A 25167-nucleotide genomic window follows, 5' to 3' on the forward strand; every position below is an offset into this window, starting at 1 on the left:
TGGAGACATGTATGATGTCGAGTAGTGGTCAGTACTGGGAGCGGCCAAGGGAATGGAGAGTGAGCAGATGTGATAGTGAGGCAAAGTCTCTCTGAATGGTGATGGCCCAGCGGAGACCTGAATGAAGTGAGGGAGAGAGCCTTGGGCAACATGTTAACAAGTGCGAAGGCCCTGAGGCACAATGAAGGCTTGGGGGCTTGAGGAGTAGCAAGGAGGTCAGTGTGACTGGTGGAGTGTGAGGAAGGGCAGAGCAGTGAGGAGCGTGGTGGGGGCAGTTTCCAGGGGCCAGATCATTCGGGGCTTAGAGGCCAGGTAAGGACTTTAGATGTTGTACTAAGTATGAAGCCATTGGAGGGTTTTAAAGGAGGTGACATGATCCGACTCACTTTTCGAAGAATCCCTCTCGCCAGCAGGTGGAGGAGGGCCCATCAGGGTCTGGGAGGCTTGAACCACACGTCATTAAAAGCGTGGGGTCGTGTGAGTGCCAGTGTGCCGTCTCCCTGGCCCTGCAGCGCACCATCGCTTAGAAACCTGCTGGAAACGAGCTTCCTTTTCTGAGTTGTGCCGTCAACCTGCATATTTGTCAACAGTTGTTTACCTTTGTGGACATTAGTTCCTGTTCGGTAAAGAAAAGGGGCTGGGTGGCCTGAGTTGGGGGGGCAGTGGGGCGGGAAGCAGACACCCACTGACTGCTGCGTTGTGAGGGCTGCCCGTGTCCACACCTCGGCCTTGACCAGAACCCCAGCTGGCTCCGGCAGCGCTCTGCATGTCGTCTGCTGCCTCGAGGTAGCGGGTTCCTTCCAGAACCCACCCCAGCAGGCCCTCTCCACAGTTTTGTGAGCGCTTGACAGGAGGCTTGTGGGCATGACAGATGACGTGACAAGGCTGGAGAGAAAGGCATGACTAACACTGAATAAATATTGTGTGTTTGTAAGTTAATACTTAAATATAAACAGTACTCTCCGTAGGCACTGGAGTTGAGTTTGTCCTTTAATGCAGGATATCTAAAGATATCAGTCGAGTTTACCCAGGAGCTCAGACACTAGGGAGAGTGAAGTGGGAGTGCCCATTCTGAATGGCTCACACCCAACAAGTGGCCAAAGGGTAGGGCCGATGCCAGGAGCCCCCAGATGCCCCGGTGTTCTGGTTATGCAGGGTTGGCCCCGTGGTTTCCTGGAGGCAGTGACAGCTAGCGGAAGTCAGATATGAAGCAATCTCCTGTTGCCTGGGTTGCTGAGATTATGACAGGCATTCCTGACTGAGTCTGGGAGTCATGGCTGTGGTGAAAGCAACCCGGTTGCTAAGGCAGGGATTGCAGAATGGAAGGATGCGAGTGCAGAGCTGAGCCCAGCCTCATTGTTAGGTGGCAGGAGTAGGCTGCTGAGGTTTCAGGCACTCTTAACTTTGGTCTTCGTTAACTCACATCACATCTCCCTACATGCCAGCTGTCAGTGGTAGAACGACCAGCTGCACATCTTCCAAGGGAACTAACTAGGCTGATGTGTGGCGGGGAGTCCCCAAGATGACCCTCTGGTTCAGTGATTTCCCAGGACTCAGAACTCACAAAAGCTGTTTTATATCCAATTATGGTTTATTATGGCAGAAGGGTACAGACTAAAATCAGCAAAGAGAAAAGGCTTCCTAAGGTGGGGTGAGGAAGAAACCAGGAGATCTTTTAGCTTCTAGTTGTCCTTTCTCAGGGGAGTAACCCAGACAGCACTAAATTCTCCCAGCAGTCCCGCGAGGCAGTCAGATGCAGCATCGCCAGTCAGGGAAGCTCTCTTGAGCTGTGGTGTCCTGGGGTTTTTTTGGAGTCTTGTAGGCATGGAGCACCAGTGTCTCTAAGCTCACTTACTCTTATCTCCAGCATCCCAGAGACCAAACTGAAAAGATGTGATACAGAGTCCCTGGTGTTTGCTCTAAGTGACGTTGGTAACATAAAGTATGTGTGTATACTGAGATACACTCTTACCGGGCAACGCACTCCAAGGGCTCAGAGGTTATTCTGCAGGAGCCGGCAGCACCTACCCTGGTGCTTGGCTTGTTGCTGCAGCCCGTGAGGTGCAGGCTGAAGCTTTCGGGGATCTCCCCAGCAGGCCCTGCGGGGCCCTGCTCCTCCCTTCTGAAGTGTGTTATTTCTCTCTCCCCACAGTTTGCGATCGACATGGGGGACTCCAACGTGGATACCAGCGCCACCGGGTCCAAGGCTGTGGCCGAAGAAGTGCCTCTTTTCAGCATGACGGACATGATTCTGTTTTCACTCATTGTGGGTCTCCTGACTTACTGGTTTCTCTTCAGAAAGAAAACAGATGAAATCCCCGAGTTCACCAGAATTCAACCAACGTAAGTCACAGCGCTCGGGGTCTCTCTCAGCATTCCAGAGCCCGTGGCTGTTTCTGTCTGGCCAAGCAGCATCCCCCACTCAGGCCTCGGCCAGCAGGGAGCCAGCCGAGAGGGACACACGTTCCCTGCAGCCTTTTGGGGTGAGCCTTGGCTTTTGCCTTATTGGTAGACTGTGCTCCGGATCTTCCTTACGTTTACACAGCGCTTCAGAGTTTCCAGGGTCCTTTTATATCTGTCTTATCTGAACTTCATCGGGACCACCCAGAGTGAGAGGCACATTTTTTACAGATAAAACTTGAGGCTCGCGGATGTCAAACACACCGCCCGGGGTTGTCTGCACGAGACTGAGCTGGAACTGGCGCCTGCCCCCCAGCCGGGGGTCTTCCCAACTTAGAGACAGATGGGGTCCCAGAGGTGCTGTTGACGCAGGGCCACAGAGCAAGGCAGTTACTCCCTTTGTCATTTTCTTTCAATTCTTTTCATTACTGACAAGGAGAGAGTTGCAGTTTGGTGCTAATACATCCTTATACCTAACGTTTGCTCATTTCTTTTTGTGAGTGAAGAGAGCTACCTCCAGCTTAGAGCTTTGGAGGGTGGCTATATAAGAGGAAAACTCTGTTTTTTCCCCTCAACTCTCAATATTCACAATGAACACTTCTGTGACCAGATGTGGGGGTCTTTTTCCCCACACCGAGCAGTTCCCAAACTCCTCGCACCAGCTGCCTAGAGTTCGCATCAGACCCCTTGGGTTCAGGGCTCGGTCCCACATGACTGTCATCCCCTTTGGGTTCCAGTCGCAAGTCCACTTTGTCACCTGTGCTTCTGAGCAGCCCGCTATACATCAGAGGTTCCCACTTCCTCCTCAGGTTCGATTAATTTGCTAGAGTGGTTCACAGAACTCAGGAAAACAGTTTACTCACTAGATTACTGGTTTATTATAAAAGGATATAACTCAGGAACAGCAGGTGGAAAAGGTGAGCAGGTCAGTGGGTGGGGAACAGACAGGAGCTTCTGTTCCCCCTTTGGGAGTTGCACTCCCTGGCACCCTCCCCTCCTCAGCAGCCCTGAGGCTCTGCAAACCCCACACCCCTTCCCTCTGGGTTTTCATGGAGGCTCCTATACACAGGCATGGTTAATTAAACCACTGGACATCAGAGATTAATTCAACCTCCAGTCCCTCTTCCCTCCCCCCCAGGGTCGGGGGTGGGGCTGAAAGTTCTAACCCCAGAATCACAGGGTCGGTTCCCCGGGCTACTAGTGCCATCCTTAGGGCTTTCCGAAGGTCCCTTTATTAACAGAAGCCAGGTGTGGTTGAAAGGGGCTTGTTGCAAATAACAGAAGGTAGTTTTATCACTCTTATCACTTAGGAAATTCTAAAGATTTTAGGAGCTTTGTGCCAGAAACGGGATGAAGACCAAATACGTATTTTTTAATCATAAGTTACAGTATCACAGACAGTATCCAGCTTGACTTTACTAATTCTGTTTTCTTTTTAGTTTATTGATTTTTTTAAGCTTCCATAAAGCTTCCTTTTGTTAAAAAGGTGACTTAGTTTAAATATATATATAAGAGATGGTTTTAGATAGGAAAAACATGACGATGCACCCCTGTCTCCTCAAGATTGAGTTTCATAGCATTCCCGCAACCAGGTCACGTTCTTTCAGGCAGGTTTGAGGGGGGCAGTATCTACCAGGCCAGGCCCGGTGCTGGGAGAGCCCCGGGCAGAGCCCTGGGGTGCTCCCCAGGATCCACAGGAGCCGGTCTCCGGTGCAGAGTGGGGGGCTGTGCTTGAGCCGGAACTGCCAGGGTTAGACGGGTGAGCATTCAGGTTCCTGATCCCTATTCCAGTTTTGGTAACAATTTTCTCTCCCAGAAATGTTACAGTCCTTGAACTGTAAAGCAGATATTCAGGAAATACAGTTCTTTACAGTTAGTCCTCACTTAATATTGTTGATAGGAAAATGAAACCAATTTTACCATAAGGTAATTGATATAAATAAGAGTTAAGTTCCTAGAGCATCTCATTAACATTAAAACTATGTTGGATGAAACAGCATTATTCCAGGGTCTGCTTTACCACTAATGACGTTAGTTTTACATTTTAAAAAACTCAGCAAATATTTCCCAAGGCCTTACCAAGTCCCAGATAGTCATGAGGAAAATAGATGAAGTCCCCATGTTTATCCAGCTTGCAGCCTAATTCTGGGCAGATCCTGGGGAAGACCCTTAACCTCGCTCTGCCTCAGTTTCTTCCTCTGCTAAATGGAGGCAATCACCTCCATCTCATAGGGCTCTTGCAGGTATTAAGTGAGGTGACATTTGTGACAGTTACCTAGCACTATTCCGTGGTAGCAGTCTAGTGACGATGTCAGAATGTGTTTTGCATCAAGCACAAGTGAGGTGCTGTAAGAATAGAGGTGGCATTTACATTAAAGAAGTTGAGAAGTTGGGATGTCAAAAAGTACTTTTAACAAGTGGTTTTTTGTGTGCATTATCTAATCAGGACCTCTGCAACAGGACCTCTGATAGACAGAGTAGGGGGCCTTGTGGCTTCTCAGAAAGGCCCACTGATGAAGGGAGGGTGGAGGGAGAGGGAGACACCGGCTGCCAGAGCTCTAAGAAAGAAGGAATCCCGCCTGGTGGAGGCCCCGGGAAGGTGTGCTGTGGGTGGTGGTGTTGGGAGGACCCTGGAAGGCGGGGCTGAGGGGGCGTTGCCGGCTGAGTGGGCCAGAGGGAGAACAGCAGGCGAGCTGGAATTCAGCCTGTTCAAACGGGGGCCATACAGGTGTAGCGAAGCACTTTTGGCGGAAAATATGTGGCATTCAAGATAAGGGGACCAGTGTGTCCAGCTCCCAGCTTACCGTGGCCCTGTGTTTCCTCATCCCTGAAATGGAGTTGCAGCCCCCTGCCCCCACGCGGAGTGAGGACGCAGATGTGCCAGGGCCCGCAGAGCCGCCGCTGTCCCCGTCACTGCTCCCACCGGGCAAGGTGGACTTGCAGTAGAATTCCTAGGCTGTGGGAGCACTTGTATTGTGTCAATTCGAATTGTTTCTCTTTGGCAGGATGCTGAAACTATGGTTCCCCCTTCTTGCTCATAAAATTTTATTTAACCTTATGTGTGTAGTGTTCTACACTATAGAAATCCTTTTCTCATCCCTCATTACATTATGCTGAATACTTGCTGTGGCCAGGAGTTTTATGCGTACTTCACACAGGGGAACATTATCGTGCAATGGTTGAGTTCTGGGCTGTAAAGGGGGGTGACTATGGTTTGAATCCTGACTACCGAGTAGTAGTCGCCTAATGTGTGGCATTACGTACTCTTTTGAAGTCTGTGTCCTCAACTGTAAATTGGAGATAATAATAGTACTTTACTCATAGGGTTGTAAAAATTAAATGACATAATCCACTGTAGAGCTCTTTGCCCCCGTCCTGGTGCATGACGAGCCTTCCAGTTGTATGTGTTACTAGTTCTTCTTTAGTATCGATGTCTCCAGTCTTACAGGAGACCTCTAAGGAAGGCATTATAATCCCGTTTTGCAGACAGGGAAACTGAAGCGCTAGTGATTGAGGCGTTTGCTCGGGGCCACCTAACCTGCAGGGAGCAGAGCTGGCTTTTGAACTCAGGTCTACACACTTCACAAGTCTCGTTCTCCCTGCTTGGCCACGCTGCCTTCATTCTCTCAGCTGTTGCGAACGCTCCATACAGACTCGGAGGGGTCACTTAGCTGATGCAAATGGGCCACAAGCCTGGACCTTGCACTGGAGATCCCGCATCACAGTCCCACCTGCTTATTTTCAGTGAGCACAGGTGATTTCTGCCACAGCACAGGTGATTTCCCTTCCCACCGGGTTAGTGGGTTGTGACAGGGCCTAGTGTGGGGGCTGTGCACGGGGCTGTATGCGGCCCAGGGATACTCCAGGAATTCTCACCATGGTTTCTGGTGGCTTCTAGTTAGTGTTCTAAGGCCTTAGCCACTTGGGATACTATGTCCAAAACTTTGGGCATGAATATTTTTAAAAACCAAACCAATGGGCCCAAAACCAGTGGGACCAACTGTGTCTGACCAGCAAGCACTGTGGACAGCACGGAGGCACAGGACACAAATCCGTGGTCCCCGAGCCCGGGCTCCAGGGACAGGGGATCCGGGAGGAGGCCCCGCGTGTGCACAAATGACTCTCCCCGGGTGCACTGGCCCCCAGGGCCCTCGCCACCACCCTAAATTTGACTCTCAGGACCTCCGGAGCCCAGATGCCCTTTGCTGCCACTGTCCGTGAGTGGCTGGCTGACAAAGACACCACCTGTGGACCCTTCTGGGCCCTGGAGCTTGCTCTCTGAGCTTTGAGAGACCAGCATAAGTCCGGGAGGATACTTGAGATGGTGTTTGCCCTCCAGGATAGGGATGGGAGATGGTTAAAACACCTGTCGGAGTAGACTTTGCCCCGGCTCTCCTCCCGGGCAGAGCCCCCCTCAGGAGGAACACCGTGGGACTAGAATGCTGCCGGGGATGCAGGTGAAATACCTGGAAGCTACCCACTCCGGTAGAAAGGGGTGGCGGGACAGGAGGGGATGTTGAAATCCTGGCTAGCATCCTGGGATCTATCAAGTGAGACAATGTTCATATAAAACTTTGTGCTAAGGCCCTTGTGACAGATCACTAAAACGGAGCCCCCGCCTTCTAGTCCCGTGGAAGGGCAGTCCCGAGAGCAGATCTGGAATGGGCTATGCTGGAAAACCCACGTGTGAGGAGCCAGGGAGGCCCAGGAGCAGGGACAGGCTCTGACTGGGGGCTGCGGGAGGCTTTCGAGAGGAGGTGGTGTTTGCATCCAGCCTGTAAGTAGAGTGGGAGTTGACAGGCTGGGGTTGAGGCCCAGAGGGAGGACCAGGGACGTGTTAAAAGGACCACGTAGTATGTTAGAAGGGCAGTGCTCCGTGTGGTGGGACTGTGAGGAGGTGTGTCCAGGATGGGGTGGGGTGGGGGGTGTGGAAGAGGCAACCCGCAGCCCAACTGGAGTGTCCTTGTAGAACATGACACGGTCAGACCGTGATTTCAGAAGGGCCCCGTGGGGGCTTCAGTGTGGGCGGGTGCGGGGCAGTCAGGAGGCGGGAGGCAGGCTGAGCGGCCTCTCAGGAGGGGGTCCAGAGAGGGATGATAAGGCCTGAGGATAGACCCTAGCGGGCAAGTACAGTGAAGGCACAGTGGGTGGGCTGTGGGGCCCTGGCTGGGCGTGGAGAGGCTGGGGACCTTTGAAGGCGAGGCTGACAAGGCGCACAGGCCCTGGAGCAGGTTTGGGGGGGACAGGGATCGGCCGTGATGTGGAGGGTGAGGACTCCTCTGAGAGTGAGCTGAGGGGCACGGTGGGGGCGGGGGGGGCGGGGGGGGGGGGTTCAGCAAAGCCCCAATTTAGAGATTAGGGGATGGGGGCACCTGGAGAAAAGAAATCAAGGGTTTTTAGAAGGAAGATAGTGAAGTAAAAAACAAATCTTAAAAAAATATATTTTTTTACTTATTTATTTTTAGAGAGAAGGTGAGGGAGAGAGAAAGAGAGGGAGAGAAACATCAATGTGTGGTTGCCTCCTGCACGCTCCCCAGCGGGGACCTGTCCCACAACCCAGGCATGTGCCCTGACTGAGAATCGAACTGTGACCCTTTGCTTCACAGGCCTGCTCTCAGTCCACTGAGCTACACCAGCCAGGGCTAAAAAAAAATATTTTTAAAGGCTGATCAAGAGCTGTGTTCAGCAGCATTATACCACTTACCACTCCTTTCTGTGGTCTTCAGGGCCAGCTTGTGGAGATGAGCCCAAGACAGGTGGCGGGGCTTAGAGGGGAGGTCAGTTCTGGAAGTCCACCTTTGCTTTTATTTGTAAGCTTTTTACTGATATACACAACACACAAACAAATGTACATGGATCATAAGTGCATGGTTTGATTATTTGTCACCAAAAAAACACACGCAACCAGCACTCAGGTCAAAAAAAAAAGCCACTCTGTCCCGTCCCAGCCCCCCACCCCCACCCCGTCACCACCCCCAGGTCACCCACCTTCCTGACATTTTGTGACACAGGTGAGTGTTGTTGATGTCACGGAATGTATATCCTTTGGTCTCTTTCTCAACACTGTCTCTGAGGTTTATTTATGTTGGGTGCGGCTGTAGTTCCTTCAGTCTCACCGCTGCGTAATATTCCATCGTGCGGGCAAACCTCCGTTTACCCCTGCTGATGACGACGCACGTTTAGATTGTTTCCAGTCTGCGGTGAACATTCTATTCTCATGCATGTATTTTGGTCCCCATGTGGATGTACTTTACTTAGGGTGTGGTTGGGCCATAGGGAAGAGCTGTATTCAGCTCCATTAGCTACTGCCAGTTTCCAGTGTGTCTGTGCCGTGTCCAGTCCCCCCACCAGACCAGCGTGTGGTGTTTCAGCAGCTTCCCGCTCTCACAAGGGCTTCCTTTGGTCAACTTTCTTATTTTAGCCATTCTAACGGGCAGTTGGTGGTATCCTGTTTGAATTTGTGCTTCTCTGATGACCTATGACCTCTTCATGTGTTTATTGGCCATTTAAGTATCTTCCTTTGTGAAGGTCTGTCTGTTCAAGACTTCGCTCATTTTTTCTAAGGGCTAGCAGTCTTCTTGTTGACTTGGTAGGTTCTTTATATTCTAGATACAAGTCCTTTGTTAGATTAATGTGTGGCAGGTATCATCTCCCTTCTGTAACTTGCCTTTTTACTCTGTTAATAATGTCTTTCTATGATCAGAAGTCCTTGACTTAGTCCACTCTGTCACCATGTTGGTTGACCTCAACAGTTAATGTTTTTGTGTCCAGCGTAAGAGACCTTTGCTTATTGTATTGTGGTCACGGAGATGTTCTTTAATGTAAGAACATCCTTGTCGCAGGTGTAATCTTCATGCTGCCATCCAGCTGAAATCGATCTGGCCTTGGTGAATTGCGTGAGGCACTTCAGGATTATTTTTTTCCCTCATCAGTACTCACTCAACACAGCATCATTTATTGGAAAAGGTCCTTCTTTTCCCACTGCACTTCAGTCGTCACCGTTGCTATCAGCCAGGTGAGAGTCAGTTTCTAGACTTTGTCCCATTCTATTGACCTGTCTTCTGTTCTTTCCCCAATATCACAGTGTTCAATTTTCTATGATTTTATACTAACTCTTGGCCTGATATCTAGTAGGCTAGCTAGGTCTTCAGCTTTGTTCTGAGATTCTCATGGCTTTTGGGGGGCCTTTACACTTGCATATAACTTAGACTCAGTCGGCATCCACCAAAACCAAACAAATGAAAAAAAGCCTGCTGAGATTTTAGTTGGGGGTCGAGTGAATCTGTAAATAAATTGACATCTTACAACATTGAGCCTTCTAATTCACGAACATTGTTTTCTTGCCTAGAGGAGATCTTTTGAACTGTTTTTAATGGCAATTACTGACACGTCCTCTTAATACCAAATAAAAAGTGGCTCTTTCATATGCACTTCTGCTCACTCCTCGGCCTTCACTCACCTTGTGCCTGTGGACAGAGCGCTCCGCCCCGGGCAGTTCCTGGTCAAAGGGAGCTCCGGAGACGCCGGCTCCCACGGGAGTCTGAAGCTCCTCGGCCTCTCTGAACACCGCACACTTCACCTCATGACGAGGTACAGCACTGTGCCTGGGGCTTCCCTCTTGTTGGATGGGAGTCTGTTTCTGTTTCTACCCCCCGTGGTGCTGAGTTAGCACTCATTCCTGTGGGAGGCCCTAGCTTGGCACAGGGCCTGTCAGAGTGAAGGCACCCTAAGAATGGCTGTTGAATCGGTAAATGCTCAGTTCGTATGTGTGGCTGCCTCTAGGGCAAGTTGATCCAGAGGCTAGGTTTAGCTCACATGGTATTTTTAAATTTTTAAATGAAAAATCAGGCAATTCCACATAAAACCAAGACTTACAGCTTCTTTTGGAAAAGTCAGGATTTCTGGTCAAGATGGAGGTGTAGGTAAACGCGCTTCACCTCCTTGTGCAGCCACAGAAAGAATTACAACTACACCTCAAAACAACACCCAGAACCATCAGAAAATCAAGCTGTATGGAAGTCTGACAACCAAGGATTTAAAGAAGCCACATTCATCCAGATGGGTAGAAAGGGGTGGAGACACGGACAGGTGTGGTGTGGCACTGAGGGGCAGCAGCGGCGGAATGGGCAGTTCCGCATTCACGTGTGATGGATAAACATCAGGAGGGACACCTTGGGAGCGAGCAGGCCCAGCCCCAGGCCAGACCGCATCAAGTGATGAAAAGCAAAGACCTACAACTTAGATTACTCTCTCCAGCAGAGCTATCAGTTAGAATGGAAGGGCAGGTAAAGTGCTCCCCAGACAAGGAAAAGCTAAAGAAGTTCATCATCACCAAGCCTTTATTACCAAGTCCCTTTAAATGTTAAAGGGACTTATTTAAGAAAAAGAAGATCAAAACTATGAACATTAAAATGGCAACAAATGTACAACTATCAACATCTAGATCTAAGAAAACAAATTAAGTAAACAACCAGAACAGGAACAGAATCATAGATATGGAGATCATTTGGAGGGTTATCATCTGGGAGGGGGAAGGGGGAGAAAGGGGGAGAAGGTGCAGGGATTAAGAAGCATAATTGGTAGGCACAAAAGAGACAAGGGGATGTCAAGAACATTATAGGAAAAGCAGAAGCCAAAGAATTTATATACACCATGACCCGTGGACATGAACTAATGGGGGGCATTGCTGGAGGGAATGGGAGTACCAGGTGGAGGGGGCAAAGGGGGAAAATTGGGACAACTGTAGTAACATAGTCAATAAAATATATTTAAAAATTTTTTTGAAACTTTTAAATAAAGAAACAAAGTCAGAGAATCTGGCCACAGTAGGCCCACAGTGGTGCCTGCCAGCAGTGGCTGGAGCTGAACAGAGCCACCCTTCTACACGGGCCTGTGCCACAGCCCTCCCCCAAGCTGACCCGGGCTCCAGGCCTCCTCCGCTGTGCTCACTGCTTTGAGAAGCACTGTAGTGCACCCCCAACCCCGACCGCCTCCTCGGCTTCACTTCAGGCACCTGAGTGCTTTAAAGAAAAACAAAGCTGTCCCTTGTGGAACACTTCAAGAAAAAACTAAGGCATAGAACGTAGGAGAATGAACGCATATGCACTCACCACTGAGTTGTAACGATTATCCTCTCTCCCGGAACACAGGGACAGAGGGGGAAAATGGCAATAAGGGGAAAATGAATAAGACCCATCAATAGTAACCTTACATGTAAATGGGTTAAATGCTCCAGTCAAAAGACATGGAGTAGCTGAACGGATAAGAACACATGACCTGCACATATGCTGTCTGCAAGACCCAGTTCAGAACAAAAGTTGTATACAGGCTGAAAGTGAAGGGATGGAAAAACTAGTCCATGTGAATGAACACACAACAGCCCAAACTTATGGGACACAGCGAAAGCAGTCCCAAGAGGGAAGTTCATAGCATTACAGGCCTACCTAAAGAAGATGGAAAGATTTCAGAGAAATGACCTAACCCTACATCTAAAAGAACTAGAGGAACAACAACAAACAAAGCCCAGAGCAAGTAAAAGGAAGGAAATAATCAAGATCAGACCAGAATTAAATGACATAGAAGCTAAAAAAAAAAAATTTAAAAATCAGTGAATCCAGGAGCTGGTTCCTGGAAAGGATAAACAAAATTGACAAACCTTTAACCAGACTCATCTAGAAAAAAGAGAGAGGACCCAAATGAATAAAATCAGAAATGAAAGAGGAGAAGTAACATCTGATACCACAGAAATACAGAGGACTGTAGGAAATTACTATGAACTGTATGCCAAGAAACTGGACAACCTGTCCAAAATGGGTACATTTCTAGACGCACACAATCTTCCAAAACCGAATCAGGAAGAAGCAGAAAACCTGAATGGACTGATAGCAACTAGTGATATCGAAGCAGTAATTAACAGACTCTTGGCACAAAAAAGTTCTCGGCCAGATGGCTTCACAAGCGAATTTTACCAAACATTCCAAGAAGAACTAACATCTATCTTTCTCACACTATTCCAAAAAAAATTTCAAGAAGAGGGAAGACTCCCAAACTCTTTTTTATGAAGCCAATATTGCCCTATTTCCAAAACCAGGGAAAGGCAAAACAAAGAAAATTAGAGGGCATTTGAACATAGATGCTAAAATCTTCAACAAAATATTAGCAAACTGGATCCAACAATACATTAAAAAGATCATATACCATGATCAAGTAGGATTTATTTTAGGGATGCAGGGATGGTACAACATCCGCAAATCAATAAACGTGATACTGGTCTTTTCCTGGGAATTAGATCCCTTGATGCTCTCAGAAAACAGAAGAGGGAGACGTCTCTACGCTGTGGATTGTCGTCTGCACCGTGAGGCCCAGGCTCCTTGTGAGGCAGATGTGGACTGTTTGACTTTAGGACAATATATGCAGCCAACAAAGCTCCACCTTAAGGTGGAAGAGTACATTGCTACTGAAAAGTTCAAATACTGGGAACAAGTAGGTAAGGAACTTGGATTTCATTATCCTGCAGGTGGCCCTCTGGTGCGTTCTTCATATAAAGCAGGTGAAGTTTTCCTGAAGATGTAGTGGCTAACAGGAAAACAGAAGTCCTCTAACACTTGACAAGATATTCAAGGTCACGGGAATGTTTAAAACCTGCTTCCGTTTGCTACCTGAGGTGGGGGCCAAATGCCTATATTTCACTGGGTAAACCCAATATCTTGTTTTATGAAAAATGTCAAGAAGCTGTGCATATTTAATGGTATTTATTTATCTTTTACCATGTCTTTTTGTCCCAGTAAACAATCACTTACTATGATATAATCGTAAAACATCTTTGTGTTTACTGTTACAGTATAACTTAAAAAATACATTAAAAACTTCTAGAAAACCTTAAAAAAATAAATGAGATACTGCACATAAACAAAACGAAAGACAAAAATCATGATCATATCAATAGATGCAGAAAAAGTATTTGATAAAATCCAGCACCATTTATAAAAAACATTTAGCAAAATAGGAATAGAGGGAACATACCTCAACATTATAAAGGCCATATACGAAAACCTACTGCCAAAGTCACACTCAATGGGCAAAAACTAAAAGCACTTCCCTTAAGAACAAGAACAAGACAGGGGTATCTGCTTTCACCACTCTTCTTCAACACAGCACTGGGAGTCCTGGCCACAGTGATCAGACAAGAAGAGGAAATAGAAGGAATCCAAACTGGAAAGGATGAAGCAAAGCTGGCCTTACTCACAGATAGCATGATTGTGTACATAGAAGACCCTGTAGGCTCCACCAGAATACTACTTGACCTAATAAGTGAATTCAGCGAAGTAGCAGGATACAAAGTCATTATTCAGAAGTTGATTGTATTTTTGTACATCAACAGTGAACTATTAGAAAGAGAAACTTAAGGAAAAAAATCCCTATTTACTATAGCAAAAACAACCAAAAAAATAAGGTAGCTAAGAATACATTTAACCAAGGAGGTAAAAGGCTTGTACTCAGAAACCTATAGGACTCTGAAGAAGGAAACTAAAGAAGATACAAATAAGTGGAAGCATATACTGTGTTCATGGATTGGAAGAATTAGCATCATTAAAATGTCCATACTATCCAAAGCAATCAATAGATTCAATGCAATTCCCATTAAGATACAAATGGCTAGATATTTCACAGATCTAGAACAAATATTCCAAAAAATAGCCTCAGCAATCTTGAGAAAGAAGAACACAGTTGGAGGGATCACAATACCTAATATCAAACTATACTACAAGGTCACTGTAATCAAAACAGTCTGGCACTGGCATAAGAACAGACACATAGATCAATGGAACAGAATAGAGAGCCCAGATATAAACTCATGTCTCTATGGCCAATTAATATTTGACACAGGGGGCAGGAGCATAAAATGGAATAAAGACAGTCTTTTCAATAAATGGTGTTGGGAGAACTAGGCTGGTACATGCAAAAAAAAAAATGAAACTAAAGCACCAGCTTACACCATATACCAGCATAAACTCAAAATGGATAAAAGACTTAAATATAAGTTGTGATACCGTAAAAATCCTAGTGGAAAACATAGGCAGTAAAAGTTCAGATATTTCATGTAGCAATATTTTTGCTGTTGTATCCCCCAGGGTAAGGGAAATAAAGGCAAAAATAAACAAAGGGGACTACATCAAATTAAAAAGCTCTGCATGGCTAAAGAAACCATCACCAAAATGAAAAGGGAACCAACTCTATGGTAGAGCATATTTGCCAATGATACATCGGACAAGGGTTTAATCTCCAAAATACATAAAGAAGTCATACAACTCAACACCAGGAAAACAAGTAATCCAATTTTTTAAAAATGGGCAAAGGACCTCAATGGACACTTCTCCAGGAGGACATACAGAGGGCCCATAGGCACATGAAAAAATGCTCAACATCATTAGCCCTCAGAGACACACAAATTAAAACCACAATGATATACCACTTTACACCAGCCAGAATGGCTATCATTAATAAAGCACCAAAAACAAGTGCTGACAAGGTGGTGGGGAAGTGGGAACCCTCGTGCACTGTTGATGGGAATGCAGACTGGTGCAGCCACTGAGGAAAACAGTATGGAATTTCCTCAAAAAATTAAAAATGGAACTGCCTTTTGACACACCGATTCCACTGCCAGGAATATACCTTAAGAATCTTGAAACATCAATTCACAAGAATTTAATGCACCCCTGTGTTCACAGCAGCACTGTTTACAATAGCCAAGATTTGGAAACAGCCTAAGTGCCCATCAGTAGATGAATGGATTAAAAAACCGTGTTACATCTATGCGGTGGAATACTACACAGCGGAAAGAAAGAAGGAACTCCTGCCTTTTGCGACAGCATAGATGGAACTGGAGACTATTATGCTAGGATCAATAAGCCAGTCGGTGGAAGACAAATACCATATGATCTCACTTAGAAGAGGAATCTAATGAACAAAACAAACTAATGAGCAAGACAGAACCAGAGGCAGAGAATCAGGGAACAGACTGACAGTGGTCAGAAGGGAGGAGGGAAGTGGGGACTGACTGAAAGAAGGTCAGGGGGTTGGTTAACACGTATGAAGGACCCATGGACATGGATGACTGTGGAAGTGAGGGGCATGTAATTCATAGGAATTATGAGTAAAGAAATGTATGGTTTCATAGGAAATTGGAAATATTTCCTATGAGCTTATATGGAAATATGAAAATATTTCAGTCCTTTAAAATTCAAGGGCCCCCCTTTTTAAACATAACTTAATGCCATTCCCTACAGTCAGCAGTAAGCTCCAGCATGGTGAGATACTCAGTCAGCATTTGTCCGCAGTTCCCTGATTGACATATATTTTTTTAAACAGTTTTTTAAAAAATTTAAGATCCAAACAAGACCCACACATTACAATTGGTTAATAAATCTCATAAGGCTCTCAGGGCACCGAGGGGTGGGGTATAGGTCAGGTATATTAAGTTGTAATTTGCATGCAGTAAAATTTACCTCTTAAGAAAAATTAAGTTCACTGTTTCAGGGTACAGTTCGTTGAGTCCCGAGGTGTGTGCAGTTGTGTAACCAGCGTGACAGCCACGATACGGAATGTTCCATCGTCCCAAAACGCTCCCCCAGGTACCTTTGCAGGAGGTGCCCACTCCCCTCCACCTCAGCAACCACTCTTCTCTCCGGTCCCTGTGGGTTGCCCCTTCTCAAATGTCATGCAAATGGAACAATGGAGCTGCAGCTTTTTGTGCCTGGCTACTTCTTACCATGGCAAGAAATCTCAGTTCACAGGCTTCTCCTCCATCCGTTTTTCCCTTGAAGGCTTTTTGAAGAGACCAGGTCGTTTGTCTCAGTTTCCTACTGGAAACTGTGGATTTTGCTGATGGCATCCCATTGGGGGTTGCATCTGAAAAGCCACAAAAGAGCTAATTTTCCTGTGTTACTTTTACTTAGGGACTCAGGACAAAAGGTTCAGGGAAGGCAGGTGACAAGGCAGCTGGTGTGGTTTCTTTCCGTCTTTATCTTTTGAGTGCTGACAGGTGGAAGTGAGCAGGAGTTCTTCCCATGTCGAGTTTAGGGTCTCTTCCTATACATCATTCTTGGCTCTGCCAAATGTGAAAACAGAAACACAAATGGGTTTTACCAAGAGAAAAGCGCCAGGGGAAGCGGACCATACCTGATGGGTCCCACCATCCAGAGGAAGGGGCTCAGGATGGCTGCACTGCCCTATGAGCGCAGGCCAGGGTTTTCCACCGCCAGTGGATCACTCAGGGCCTTCACTGGCCTTTCGTTCTTTCCTGGTCTCTGAGGAGAGGGGGTGGTTTGCCATTCTGGCTCGTGCCTGCAGCTTCAGTGGTGGACTGTGGGAGGGCGAGGCAGAGCCGAGCCTCGGTGGGCCTGTCAGCCTTGCTGGGCGGCGTCGGGACCCTTGGTGCCCGTGCCTCAGGGGTTCTCCTCCCACACCTCGGCACTCACTCCTGCTAACTACCGGCCCCCACCCCATCGTTACCCTCCAGCTACCCTGCTTTCTTTCCCTTTCCCCTTTGATTGCATGTGATGGCAGAGCCACTTGGTGACAAGAATCAAGTCATACTGGTGTCAGAGGATACGGCACCAGTATGACCTTTTCTCTCCGTCACTGATGGGCTGAATATCCACGAGCAGTTCCTTGGACCTCAGTCTCGCTCTTCACTCTCCTGCACAATAGCAGCAGCCCTGCCTAACACCTTATAGGCCAAGTCACCACCCAGTGGTCCTTCTGGCTCAGGAGAGAGAGGCTGAAGGATGCCCCGTGGTTTTCTGGAGGCCAGGTGGCCAGGGCCTTGGCGGGCTAGGTGGTCTTTGTCTAGGTGGGTACGTGGTGGAGGCTGCATGGGGGTGCATCGGGGGCAGGGGATCCATGAGGAAAACAGCAGGCCACTCAAGCCTCGGAGCACCCCAGAGGACAAGGACCTCGGATGCCTGGGAAGGGCTATGATGTACGTACGCTCTTTGAATGTGTCCCAGGGACACACCTGGGACTTCCGTGGCTTGACTGATGGGTTGGGACGGGGAGGCACAGCCGCGCTCAGTGGGAGCAGACATGAACCCTGGGTGCTGGACCACTCTGCCTGGATCTGAGTTACCGCTTAGCCCCTGAGCCTCCTCTCCTCAGCTGTCCAATGGGGATAAAAACCCCTGCCCACTTCACAAGCTGGGAAGGTTCCAATGAAATAAAATATAAAGCTCCTTGAATACTCGCTGGCATACAGTAGGCACTCAGCTTGTAGAGTTCGTTCCCTGTTTTGGTCTTCGACCTGTGGCCTCCCACACCTGCTCTGGCCTCCCACCTGCCACAGGCCCGCTGGCTAGGAGGCAGCCTCCGCACTGCTCTTCCGTCAGTGGCAAGAGCTGCTATTTTTTTGTTTTGTTTTTTTAATTTAAGCTCCAGCAAACCACTTTGTTTTCATGAATGGCTGCTCTTCCCAACCAATAGCTTTCTGCCCCAAGGTTCTGGGCCTGTGTTGCCAATGTTAGAGAATCCTGGGCCCACTTGCTGGGGCCTCAAAGTCGCAGTGTGCCCTGTGCCAGCCGGCCTGCCGCACAGCTCTGCAGCCATCGTGCGCCGGTCTCAGCTCTCTTTCGCTCTCCAGCTACGGGGATCTGCTCCCCTGGGGCTGGGACACCCGCCAGTGCGCTCTGGGCTGTGGAAGGGAGCTGTTCGAAAGCAACTGACCCGTGTGTCGCAGGGCAGGGGAAAGTCCCAGGAGAAGTCAGTTCTGCTGGGCAGAAAATTAAATTTGAGTTGCCGTTTTCAGAAATCCCTCTGCATGCTGCCCGGACTGGAAACAAATGAATCACACTGGGACGTCTTGGTTCATCTCTGTGCAAGTGACTCAGTACTTTTGTCCACCCTCCCTCTCATCTTTCCCACACCGCGGGTGCCAGCTGACTTCTGAAGCCTGAACCAGAGAGACTGCTGCTCCTAATTTAGGAGTGGAGAGCCCTAATTGGAACCTTTTGTGCTTCATTCTGGGGCTGCGTGGTCTCTGGGCTCGGAGCCTGGGCCAGCTGCAGCCTCTTGCGTGGGGCTGTTCACGCTTGGGTTCTCTGAAGGGGGCGCTCCTTAAGACGAAACATCTCAGCAGCAAATGCCGCGACCACCTTTCCAGGTGGTCCCCACACCACACGATGGGAGGGTAGGATGTGATGGTTTCACCGTGCCCAGGTGACATAGGCTAACATTAGTGTCTCAGGCTGTGTGGCCCACAGTATTTTCTGTGGGGAGGAAGACGGGAACCAGATCTAATTTAACAGGACCCCGAGGCACCCTGGCGGCGGGATCAGTGCAGCCTCCTTTGTGGAGAGGGCCCTGCCATAGCAACCTGCCTGCTAGTGTCTAGAAGAGCCTCATTCAGCCCCCATGACTTCCTTTTATTTTATTTTTTTTCCAAATGAGAAAGGGGGAGGATGTGGGGAGAAAGAGCTCTGATATAAACAGTTTCCAAGGAGACCCGACTTGGGGTTGGGAAGGTTTTCTCCTTCCCTCGGTCCATACCCCGAAGGAGGAGGGGTGTGTGCCCAAACGCAGGGGATCACGGGAGGTCCCAGCCCAGAGTCCTGGTTCCTCCCCGCTGGAGCTGCCAGATGTCTCAGCGTTCCCAGGCTTATGGAGACGGATGCATGGAGGGCCTCGGCCGGGCTTCCGAGAGGACTTCGGGGCACCCAGGAGCACTTTAAGAGCTACCGAGCCCAGCCAACTCCGTGTGGAGGATGGACAGGCCCCGACTGCCTAGCTGCTGGCTCCCTGCCCGTTTCCGGGAAACAGCAATAACCTGCCTTCTTCCTTAAGTCCTGGAGCTGGGAGCGAGAAACTATGGGGTGCGCATACTCATCTCCGCCGGACGAGCCGGCCCCGAAAAGGTCAGTTCCAGACAGTGCCCCTGACGGCAGACTGGGTCGATGCCCCTCCGGCTGAGGGACACGTGACACCTGTACTCAAATGAGGACGTAACTTCTTCTTGGGCAGGGGTGCCACGAAGGCACGAAGAGGGTGCTGTGTGGAGTTGACCAGCAAAGCTGGGGGCAAGCCCCGGGGGGCTTGGCTGGGCAGGGGCACTGCTGGTCCCTTCGGTCCCGGATGTGCAGGCTGCATTTTTCTGCTTCCGAAGGGCAGGATGTGGACTGGAAGCCAGGAAGACCCAGTCACCGACTCCGCGGCCTGTGAAAGAACAGGTTCCGTGTGTAAGTTTCGGTGCGAAGCTGTGAGGTGGGGTGAGGCCCGTGGAGCACACTCAGGAAGGGAGCAGCGGTAACAACGTGTAACGAGCACAAATGTCGGGAAACTGGACATGTTGTTGGGGCACTGACTAAAGGCGTGGGAATTTCCCCCCAGTCCCCTTGGGTTTCTTTTTCTCTTTCATGGACTTCGGTCTGCCTGGGCTCTTGGGAGGCCGTCTCTGGAGCTAAGGGCAGAGGGTGGGAGTGTTCTTTCCCCAGGGCTGGCCTTTGGATGTGCTCATGCTTCTTGGGAGAACCCTTCGCCCGGGGACAGGCAGGGCTAGCCATCTTGCCTGCCTCTGATGTTGCCAGGCAGACTTGCCTGGAGGGCTCCCCTGTCCGCCCCGCAGCCGCCAGCCTGGGACTCCCTCCCTGTGCAGCTGCTGCAGGAGGCCGCACGGAGGCCCTCCTCCCCACAGACTCCAGGCTCTCAGTGCTGGAGCCGAGCTCCCCACCAGCCACGTGGCCGCATCTAGGAGCCCATCTGTGGCCGGTTCCCATGGCTTTCTCTCCTGGGAGTCGTTTCATCTCTGAAACTAGAGCTCAGCTCTTCTGAGAGGTCTTCCCTGGTTTTTCCAGTCATGGTGCCTGCTCCCTCTGAAGCCCTGTGGCCTGGGCCATCTGATCCACCCGTTCGGTCTTAGCACAGGCCACCTCTGGGCTGTGGGAAGCACAGTGTGCCCCAAACAGCCTCATTCTTCTAGAGAATAGAATACCCTCTTCATCCCTGAGGGGTAACCGAGTCCCAGGGGCCGTGCAGGGCACTGGGAGGCCAGAGGCCACGATGCAGTGTTCTCAATAAGAGGACTCTCAGGCCTTGAGAGGCCGTGACTTGTCACAGGCTCATTTGGTGGCAGAACCAGGATTTGAACCAAGTCTCTGCTCCTGATGTACGGCCCCTCTCATCCCGCCACAGTTCTCCCCAACCCGGTGGTCGGCCCTTGGAAGGCAGAGCTGCCTTGTTCAGCCTCACACCTGCTGTGCCGGCTGCCCGGGGTGCTGGCATGTGCCCGCCCACCCCAGGTTGCCGTGCGGGGCCTGTGGACGGAGGAGGGGCCCTGCATTCGGTGGGCCCTGGGGGTGCTTGTCCCTTTCTTCACAAGTCTGCACACCCACCTTTGTCCAGACGCAGCTTCTGTGGAAGCTTCTGTCCTTTCCGAAGAAATAGGAGGTGGCTTTGTGGCTGGCATCAGGCCCTCTCGGGTGGGCAGGGAGTGCTCCGAAGGCCGTCTCAGGCCCCCGCCAGCCTGCTGCTGGGCAGAGGACTCAGGCTGAGCGCCCGAGAAGCGGACAGAAGGCAGCACGCTCCGTGCGGGGCATGGCCAGGTGCTGCCTCGCCCTATTTTTTGACATTTGAGTTGCCCCCCACTTTTTAAAAATATAAAATGTATTTTTAGTTATGAAAATAGTGTGGAAAAAAAATTTAGGAAACTACAGAAATCATCTCACCTGTTATCCTAAACCTTTGCTATTCTGGCAGGATGCTGGTGATTTTCTGTGATGAATTAATACTGCACACTCCGTGTTTTAAGGACACGGATTCTTGTTTTCCTCCTGGCCATCACACACAGCGCCCTGGGAGAGAGCAAGTGTGAGGGGAGGTGTGTTCACTACCTTGGCGTCTCCCGGGCTCTGCACTGTCAGGCCGCATGCCCGCACGGTGGCCGGCAGCGGCTGAGAACTTGAGAAGGAGGAGGCCCATGTGAGTGAGCATCCCAGACCTCACGCCTAGCCCCTTCTGGGTGTCGACTAAATGCATTTACTCTGTTTTCATTTTTTTAATTGAAGTAAAATTAAAATTCACACCTCTTAAACTTCACCATATTAACCATTTTAAAGTGCATAATCTCACAGCTTTTACTGTAGTCACAGACTGTACAGCCTCCCTCACTGTCTGTTCAGAGCGCGTCCAGCCCTGGCCAGGTAGCTCAGTTAGAGCGTCGCCCTGGTGGGCCAGTTCGCAGGTTGGACCCCTGGTCAGGCACACACAAGAATCAGCCAGTGGATACATGAACGGGTGGACCAACAAATTCATGTTTCTCTCTCTTTCTCCCTTCCTCTCTCTCTAAAAATCAATAAATTATATTTTAAAATATTTTTGTTACCTCAGAGAGAAACACTGCCCCTATTAAGTCGCTCCCCTCCTCCCCTCCGCAGCCCCTGGCACTGCTCTGTCTGGATTCACCTGTCCTGCGCATTTCACATAAATGGAAACTGCATTTAGTCTTGTATCTGCTTTTTCCTCATAATATTTCATCAGACCTTTGTCTGGTTGCTGACAGTTTTCTGAACAGCCAGTTTGGACCTACGCTCGATCCGAGTTTCAGAGATCGTGCGTTCCCTCGACTCGGGGTTCGGAAGGAGCGCGGCAGCAGGACACACGTCCCTGTGCGCATCGCTTGTGCGTCGGGCTGCGGCTCCGCGAGCACGCCGTGTCAGCACGGAGGTGGATGCATAGCACTCTGGCTTAGGCTGCGCGTGAACTAAAGGGGAGTGAAGATGTGGCTGCTGGTGGTTGGACATGGAGAGAAGCTGGACATGTAGGGAAGATGTCCAGACACAAGACCCCTTTGCAGTTCGGGTTGGAGCTGGGAGTAGGAAGAGAAAGAGGGAGGCCCGAGGGCCTCCATTCCCGCTCTTACCCTGGCCCTGCTCACGTTGGGGTGGGCCTGCCCTGGAGGTGCCGGGGTTGTGGGGGGTCGGAGGGAGGGCCCCTCTGGGTTTCCGTGAGGATAGGCCATGGGCAGGTGGGAAAGCCCAGGCAGGTGGCCCCCAACCGCCTCTCTCCCGACCCCTTGAGGGACTGCTGCACTGACAAGGCCCCCGGGACAGAGGGGACGAGCTGAGCGTCCCCGTCAGGCGCCGGGCCCTGCCCCACAGGACCCACGTGTCACGTTATTTAACGCTGAGGCTCTGAAAGCAGCCTGCTATTTTATACTAAATAGGTTAGTAGGTCCCAATAGCCCTGGACCCACTAACCCAGTGAAAAACCAGTGGGGGCTTAAACACGAAACTTCTGTCGTGATGTTTGCAAACCTACATGTCCAGTCAGCTCCGCAGAGGCATTCTTAAAAGAAACCTTCACTTAGTGAGGTTTTCCGTGGACCCTAGGCTTCCCGTCCTGAGGAACATCACTTCTGTGCTCCTGTGACGTGCACGCATGCCTGCTGACGCTGCGCACCTCGGTGCCTCGCTGTGCACTGCCAGGTGCAGGGGAAGGGCTTGGAATCAGGCTGGGACTGGTCCTTGCCCAGCCACTGGCTGGCCAGAGGGTGGGTCACAAGTGCTGCCTTCGAGCCTCTGTCGCTGTGTATGAAATGGGTGTTCAGTGCCCCCTGTATTACAGTTGGGGGTGGGCTGCTCTGTGGTATGGGCTTTCTGGGTGTGATCTTGGGTCACCTCCCCTGAGACGCCACATTTCCAACGTATCGCCCCATGGCTGAAGTGTGTGGTTGCACGCTCACCCCCGGCCAGCCTTTCAGACCAGCCGGTAGACCCCTGGCCTGCGGGCTAAAGGCAGAAGGGAACCACAGAGCTCCAGACGGTCGGGGAGGAGGAAAAGGGGAGGCTCTGCACCCTCCCCAACGCCAGCCCTGCTCTCTCCTGACCCCAGTGCAGCCCACCTCACCCAGGCACAGCCCCCCTTGGGCCCCTTCATGCCTCACTGAGTCCCTCTCTGCCCTGCTCTGGTCCCATCTGCCCCCTCCGTCCATGGAAACAGCACAGCTGCTCAGCTGGATTTGTCTGAATTGCAAATTGGGACAATCTTAGCCACTCTGCTCAAAGGGTTTGCTAAATAAATACAAGGGGGGGTGGCCAAAAAATCCCTGGAATTTACTTATAAAATATTGTGTATTCTTAAAGGTTTAAACTTCAGTCACCTTCAAAGTATTCTCTCTTTGAAGCAATACACCTATTGAGACTTTTTCCACTGCTCAAAACAGTTTTTGAACTTGTTGCTGTTGGTGTCTTTTAGTGCCTTAGGGTTTTTGTTTCACCTCTTCCGTAGCAAAACGTTTCCCTTTGAGGATTTTTTTCATCCGGGGAACCAAAATAATGTTGCTCAGGGTGAGATTGGGTGAATAGGGAGGGTAGGGCACAGAGATCATGCTGTCTTTGGTCAAAAGCTGCTAAACAGGCTCTGTGGGCAGGTGTGCTCATACATCACCCATCATGAAATGGGCAAATGTGTTGAAAGAGTCTTCCAAAAAATTCACTGAAGCCGAATGCAGCCTCTCACAACAATGCCAGTTGGTACAATGATACAATGGGTTCCTAGAACACTCACCTAGCAGGGGAAGCCTGTACTACAAGGGTCCCACCCTCAAGAAGATAATTCTGAGTTTTGGGGGGGGGTCCCCCTCATAAATGGCACGAGTGTGGAGGCCAGCCATCAGCTAACTTTTGAAAAACTGGGAAAACTCAGCATGTGCCTGCACGCACCTGCCTGGACACACCTGCTGTCACTCTGCACCACAAGCTTTTGTGCGAGGACTTGGTGGTGCCCTCTGGCTGCTCAGACTCCCTGCTGCTGGCTGTGGTCTGGCAGCAGCTGGAGTGGCTGGAGCTCCCTTCCCAGGGACAGCCCTGTATGGTGCAGCCTGCCTCGTGCTGCATGCTCTTCTGGGTCCTTTGTGTCCTTTTTTACATCTGATCTTTGCAAAAGCCTCCGAAGTGGGATTGGTTATCCCCATTTTCTAGTAGAGGGGCAATGAATTCCTGGTTCAAGTTCACTCAGCTGCGAATTGGCAGGCTAGGCCTGGCACATGCGTGTGCCTGACTCCAGAGCTCCTGCCTGGCCTCCACCTCGTTGCCCTTATTGGGCAACGCTTGTTGTCCGAGAGTAAATATAAACTTCTTATTGAGGTGTAACATTGCAGAAAGGTGCAGGCAGAGCGGTGGTTCTCGTCCTGTGAACAAGTGGTGCTCACCGCCTAGATCGAAGAGCAGATCATCCCCAGCCCCCAGGAGTGCCCCTGCCCACTCTCCCCACACCTCGGTTTTGACAGTTTGGGGACTTTATATAATGAAGTCACACACGTGCACTCTTCTCTCTGGCTTAATTCCCTCAACATCAGGTGGGTGAGGTTCATCACATCAGCGTGTGTGGGGGTCACCTTTCTCCTCACTGCAGCAGAACGTGTTCCCGTGCAGGAATGCGCCACAGCTAGTTCGTTCGTTCTGCTGATGCACAATAGGGTTGCTTCCTGCGGGGGGCTCGCGGGCCAAGAGCATGCCCTGTGTGTCTCTTGGTGCATGGGTACAAGTGCACTCCGCCAGGTCTGTACCAAAGAGTGAATTGCTGGGTTATAGAAGATACCGTCAAACAGCCTTCCAACGTAGGAGTGCCGTATTGCCCACCCGCCGCCCCGACCAGCGTGTGGGAATTCTAGCCGCTCTACGGCTTCACCTGGGCACGAACGTTGAGCACCTTTCCATGGGGTTTTTTGACCACTAAGGTACTCTTTTTAAGGAAGTGACTCTTCGTCTTTTGACAATTTTTCTG

At 50.1% G+C, this 25167-nt stretch overlaps 1 protein-coding gene across 3 annotated transcripts in view; it reads left to right on the forward strand.

Annotated features, from left to right (window-relative positions):
- Positions 1-25167, forward strand: part of LOC123806339 (NADPH--cytochrome P450 reductase) — a 64340-nt gene that overhangs the window by 24695 nt on the left and 14478 nt on the right. For 2 of the 3 annotated variants that reach the window (XM_045819392.1, XM_045819393.1), the window contains exon 2: positions 2153-2343. In XM_045819392.1, coding sequence (XP_045675348.1) covers positions 2165-2343 — 179 coding nt within the window. In that variant the 5' untranslated portion in view covers positions 2153-2164. Of the gene's footprint in view, positions 1-490; positions 624-2152; positions 2344-25167 lie in introns of those variants that run through there. The other variant, XM_045819391.1, reaches the window with a different exon arrangement.

This window comes from Phyllostomus hastatus, unplaced genomic scaffold (genome assembly GCF_019186645.2).
Source record: "Phyllostomus hastatus isolate PE091 unplaced genomic scaffold, TTU_PhHast_1.1 phas_scaffold_385, whole genome shotgun sequence".
Classification (NCBI taxonomy): domain Eukaryota; kingdom Metazoa; phylum Chordata; class Mammalia; order Chiroptera; family Phyllostomidae; genus Phyllostomus; species Phyllostomus hastatus.